The sequence below is a fragment of the Xenopus laevis genome, chromosome 4S, assembly GCF_017654675.1.
Source record: "Xenopus laevis strain J_2021 chromosome 4S, Xenopus_laevis_v10.1, whole genome shotgun sequence".
Lineage (NCBI taxonomy): Eukaryota > Metazoa > Chordata > Amphibia > Anura > Pipidae > Xenopus > Xenopus laevis.
The window spans coordinates 84,615,695-84,621,698 of record NC_054378.1 but is presented as its reverse complement, the minus strand read 5'-3'; the positions used below and the strand labels follow the sequence as shown (position 1 = coordinate 84,621,698).

At 42.5% G+C, this 6,004-nt stretch overlaps 1 protein-coding gene across 1 annotated transcript; it reads right to left on the bottom strand.

Annotated features, from left to right (window-relative positions):
• Positions 1–256: 256 nt before the first annotated feature.
• barhl2.S (BarH like homeobox 2 S homeolog) lies at positions 257–4,721 on the bottom strand. Its single transcript, NM_001088552.1, is given in 3 exon segments — positions 257–681; positions 2,193–2,418; positions 4,095–4,721. Coding segments are annotated over 3 exon segments (1,098 nt in total). The 5' UTR covers positions 4,654–4,721; the 3' UTR covers positions 257–368.
• Positions 4,722–6,004: the final 1,283 nt, after the last annotated feature.

Sequence of the window (6,004 nt, the reverse complement as noted above, 5' to 3'; positions counted from 1 at the left end):
CAAAGTTCCCTTCTCCTCCTGCTGGGTCGGTACCGGGCTCCACATTGTGTTAAAGTCCTTCCCCGGAATCGTTTTCAACAAAGTGACTGTATTCTGCCCCTTGGGGGCCACTTCTGCCTCTCCTGAGTTTCCTCTGTGCCTGCCAGTTGACACTCCAAGTGCCAGTTTTAGGCTTAGTTCTGTTAAGTGGAAGCGTTGTCTGCTCGGTGTATTTGGCCTTTCATGTATGGGGAATTTATCGGGATTCGCAGAAATTGGATCCTCTGTCTCTCTCCCATCACTAAGCTCATCTGTCTCCGGTTCTGATGTCCTTTTTTTTGGAGTACTGCAATGGTGACTCTGTGCTGCTTCGGTAAATAGATAGTGTTTCACCGGGTGAGAGGGGTACCTGGGATTGGGTTTCCAAGAGGGTTCAGAGCTGGTTGCCCCCCTGGGCCCAGACCATGGATAAGTACCCTGGGGACCAAGGGTCTCTGTAGTTGTGGGTGGGGGGCAGGGGGAGTCCTGTACATACTGCTGTACATTGCTGCGGCTGCTGCAGCCGCTGTGGTACTGTCCATACTGCTCAGAAGACTCGGGTGATAGAAATAGGGTGATGGGAACATTCTCTGCAGGGCTGAATAATTGCCGGCTTCGGCTAGTAACTCCAATCCAACCGCAGTTTGCCTCTTCCACTTGGTCCTAGAGAAATTCATTAAAAATAAAAATTAAATTATCAACAAAATGACTTTATTTGACTGGCACACGCCATTCACTCACATTAAAAGGAAAAAAAAAAGGTTAATAGAAAAAAAATAGCAGCTCAGTATATTTGTTATTTATTTTAGCAACATGAATATTGGTCTTCTGTGCCCTACACCAATCCATAAACTATACTGATCGTTTCCTAGAGAGCAGGACCCTGTGCATCTCCCCAGCTGCTGTGGATTTACTTAAAGGAAAAATAAAAGCTGTCTAGATCCCTGTCCTTATCCCCCAGCCGGGAGTTTAGTCTTCTCAAATACCAATATTTTCCGCAGGCTTTAGCACAAGCGCCTTGTTAATACTGTTTTTTTCTAGTCCAGTCTCTGTTCTGGGCCAGGGGTATATATTTTGACGGGTGTATCGCATTCAACGATACACGATTAACGAGATTTATATCAGCATAGTGAAGAAATTGGGGTGTCTCGCTGGTTTCTGGATATACATATAAAACAAAAGGCAAGGGCTTTGGCTAATTAAAACTCACTGTTTTATTTACTTGGATAATTAATTGTGTGTTTTCATCAATATTTTCTAGTGATTTAGATACAAATCTAGTTTATTAAGATTAAGAGCACACGAGGATGAATAAATAATAATAATAATTTAGATGACTTCAAAGGACACTAATGTTTTTTTGGCAGAATTGTGGTGGCTGCGGCGCTATGTAATGAGACAGAAAATTATGGAAAAATATTACTGGATTTCATTTGCTTCTATAAAGCCACCCTGTAATCTGCAGGCCCTGTAGACAAGTCAGGGGTCATCCAAACCCCCCATTCGTTTGTAGTCATTGCTTTGTGCGCAAGAGTTAGAGAAATTTGATCGAATTCTTTTCTAATTGAATTATAAAAAGGCCTGTATAGTGCAACGCTGCATAATGAACTTGTACAGGGACTGTGGTGCTGGGACACTGGAGGAGTAATATGTCCCTAGCCTGGAACCGAGATTTACCCATTATTAATTCATGTGTATATTGGTTCAGATTTTTTTCCCCTTTTCTTTGATGCCATTAATTAGCAGCAATTATCCCTTTTATATACAATTTGTAGGGTTGCCTTCTGTGCATAGGAAACGCTCATCATCGTACCCAGGGAAAGATCAGCTGAATTTGGGGCTCTTTTCTTCGATTGAATCTAAACATGAGTGGCAGCTATTTCTGCGCCTTGTGCTGAGATCTGCATCGCTAATGAGTCGGGCTTTATTCACAATGGATCAGTCCTTAGACCTGTAATATATTACGTAAGCATCCCATTTAAGGAGCTCCGCGTAGTATAATTATACACACAGCAGGCCCTGTGCCATCTGGGGTGAGCAGTCAGCCCGGTGCCTTTCCATATACTGGTACACATGTAAAAGTGACCAGATGCCCAGCATTTCTCAGATCTCTAACTCCCCATGTGTATATGAAGATGATGATGTATTTGTCTGCGCGTCCCCCCAGCGCTCACCTCCTGTTCTGGTACCACGTTTTGACCTGCGTGTCTGTCAGGTTGAGGGCTGCTGCCAAGTCCATGCGATCCTGAACGCTGAGATACTTCTGTCGCTCAAAGCTTCTCTCCAGCTGGTTGAGCTGATTGTCTGAGAAGGCTGTCCTGGCTTTCCTGGGCTTTTTGGATCGTACTGGGGGGCTCTCCCGGCTGCTTGTAATTTCCCGATCGCCCTCTTCTTTAGTGCCTGTAACCCAATACACAAATGCAAAAACCAATGAGATTACCCGACAAAATAATGTTATAATATAACGATTGTGTCCTTTTCTGGAACAGACTACTGAAGCTAATCACTATTATCATCTATCTATCTATCTATCTATCTATCTATCTATCTATCTAATCTATCAATCATCTATCTCTCTATCATCTATCTATCAATATATATCTATCTATCTATCTATCTATCTATCTAATCTATCAATCATCTATCTCTCTATCATCTATCTATCAATATATATCTATCTATCTATCATCTATCTATCATCTATCTATCTATCTATCTATCTATCTATCTATCTATCTATCTATCTATCTATCATCTCTCTCTCTCTATATATATATATCTATTTATCTCTCTCTCTCTCTCTCTCTCTCTCTCTCTCTCTCTCTCTCTCTCTCTCTCTCTCTCTCTCTCTCTCTAGTATCATATCTCTCTCTCTCTCCCTATCTATATATCATATATCTCTATGTCAAGTTACTGATGAATCAAGGGGTCTGACACCGAGTTATTGGATTTGCAATACGCAGTCCAGGTGAGAACACTAAAATTTCCACATTCTATTTGTCAACCTTGTATTTTTTCTGAAATGAGGAGAAATCGATATGTCAAAAACCATCTCTGTTTGTAGCAGTTTTTTTCTCCAGCGCTCCTTTATCATCCCTGCAGGAAGAACAATAATCTCTCTAATTGACCCACTGGGGAGGTTGGTGCACACACCAAAAAAAAAGGAAAAAAGGGGGAAAGGAAAAAGAAAGAAAGGACAGAAAAAAATCGCTAAGACTGACTGCATATAATGTATATCTCGCTCTTACATTCAAAAATATTACTACAACAATACGGATAATTATTTTCCATGTTTTAAGTTTGTTTTACGATTACTGTGAGGGTGTTTCACTGGTCTCAAAGTGGATAATTAGAACTATACACACGGCACCATGTTGTGGCGGAATAGGTATATATTTTTTTATTAGAAAAGCGAGATTCTTTTAATTAACACTGTGGTTTGCAATTATCAGCCCCGTATTTAACAAGGGATTAAGTGCAAATGAATTCATTATTGCATTGGTATCATAATTAGAATTTCTGCTTCCTGAAGATATGAATCCTTTGCTTTATTTTGACAAAACACTGACATAAAGGAAATTATATCTCGCAATAAGATTTTTATTTCGACGGATATTCCGTTTGTGAACGGATGGACAGTTAAAAGACACGGGGATATAGAGAATAGAATAAAGAGAGACCGACAGATAGATAGATAGACAGACAGACAGACAGACAGACAGACAGACAGATAGATAGACAGATAGATGATATTCAGAACAGAGATCAGTTTGATTTTAAATCAGTGTTTTTCAAGAAACTCGAATTGCGTTGATCTTTACTTGTAAATGTAACATTTGTATTTTTGTTTTTTCATTTGTAACTACGCGCTGACTTACGTTAAAAACAAATTTCCTTCTAGCTAAGGGGAGATGACATACAGTAGGAATGGATCTAGATGTTTAAACCTATCTTATAGAATTAGAATGAAGGGTTCCCACTAACTCCAGCAGGAAAAAGAATCGGGATAAACGGATCCACTGCTAGTTTTCCAGCCATTTATTGTAGCAATTATCAAGCTACCTTCTGACACTTACCGTGCCCTTTGAAGTCTGTATGCAAGTCTTCCCGGATCTTGTCTACCTTCCCTTTGGCATCTTGCATCTCCTGTTCTAGTTTGGGCCGGAAAGTTTCCGAAGAGCCATTGCCTTCCAGTTTGGGAGTGTGATGAGGAGAGGGAACGGTTGTGCTGTATGGGGCGCAGGCAGCCAAGGGTTTGCTGTCCCCCAAAATGTCTTTAATTAGAAAGGAAGAGGTAGAAGTCCTGGGGGCAGAGCCGTGCTGGGGAGGCAGTTGCTGCTGGGGAGATTGCTGCTGCTGCTGATGCTGCTGATGACTGGGGTGCAGGTGCTGCAAGTGCTGCGCTGAGTGATGGACGCTGTCCACTAGCCGGTGCTGATCTACCGGTTCCATAGTGACTGATATGGGCGAGGATGGGGAGCTCCCCACAGAGTCTATCTCCGAATCAGGTGACAGGGGTCCCTGGCCTCTAAAATCCGTAGCCCTGACATCCCTAAAGTCACCAGTGAGCATGCCGGGACTGACTGCGCCGGCGTTGGACAAAATTGTGTCTATCCCAAAGCTGGATCCTTCCATGCTGCTTCCCATTCAAGCACAAGTCATACCAATCCTGTCGGGGCAGGTTCTCTAATCGCTTCTCCCCCAAGAGAGGCACATGGGTTACAAAAAAAAAAGTTTTCCTTACTTTCAACGCAAAAACAATCAGGAATAACAGTGTATTTAAAATAGAAAAAAATAAAATAAAGGAGCTAAAAAGAAGAGTATAAAAGTGTGAGCAAGGGTTGGTGTGAGCGGTAGCCCCGAACACAAGCACACGTGTGTCTGAATCAATGTGCTTCCCCTTTGCAATATGTCATCCTAATAGCCCCACACCCGCTGGAGAGAAGGCAGCACTCTTCCCTGTGCCCGTGGGCTTCTGCTTGAACTTTCTTTGCAAAGTTGAGGTTTTGTTCCCAGACGGTTCCTGGCGGACTCCCGACCACTGCCGCTCTTTCCCTTGTAATCCTTCTCCTGTTGGGCTCCAGTGACTTCCTCCCGTGACGTCACGGACAGGGCAAGAGCATCGCCACGCCCCTCTCCGGTTCCTCTAACCCTTTGCATAAAGTACCGCTCTCTGCAGCGATTGGTCGTCGGAATGGGAGAGACCCGACGTTCTGTCTACTCAGCCTATCGCAAGAGGCCCGGGAATCGCTCTTGCGGAGGAGAGCGGCTAAGGGAAAACGATGCTCTTTTTGACTGGGTTATCTCCTGGGTCGCTTTCTTTAACCTAAAGAACAGTAAATTAAAATAGGGCAAAAAAATTCATAAATAGCGCCAAAAAGCAGCAAGAAACAATAACCAACGATTTTGACTAATAATATCATCTGCGGCTATGCCCAAGGCTCATGCCATAGTGAGAGCTGTAGATGAGTTCAACCTATAGAGATAAGAAGCCAGGAAGTTGTGTGTGCAAAAGGAAAGCGACTCATCCCTATACCGGACACAACTTGTACACTCAAGCCTCTACTCCAGTAAGTCATTGTGCTTGTTTCTTCTTCTCTCTGAAACACTTGCCTGTTCTTGTATTGCGCATTCTTCTACTAAATATTCTTTATTTCTTGGGAATAAAAGCAGCTGGGCATCAATGACGTTTTGTGTGTATTTCTTTTCCTATCCATACATTGTGAGCATGCCATAGACCCGTTTATACATGCCTTTTTCCGATTTCTTTATTCATTTTAAACCGAAAAAAAAGAATAAGGGCACCAGTGTGTGTATATATTTATCTATACATTTATTTGTGCTCCAGCTGCGCTATGTCATGGTACCAATGTCTGGTTGTAGCTTTCTCAAAGTCTCAGTCATTTGCTTCTGGGGAGAGGGACGTGATTTGTTCTTTAGGAAGATGAAAGTTTTCTGTATCCAGACTGTATTGATGTCACACACA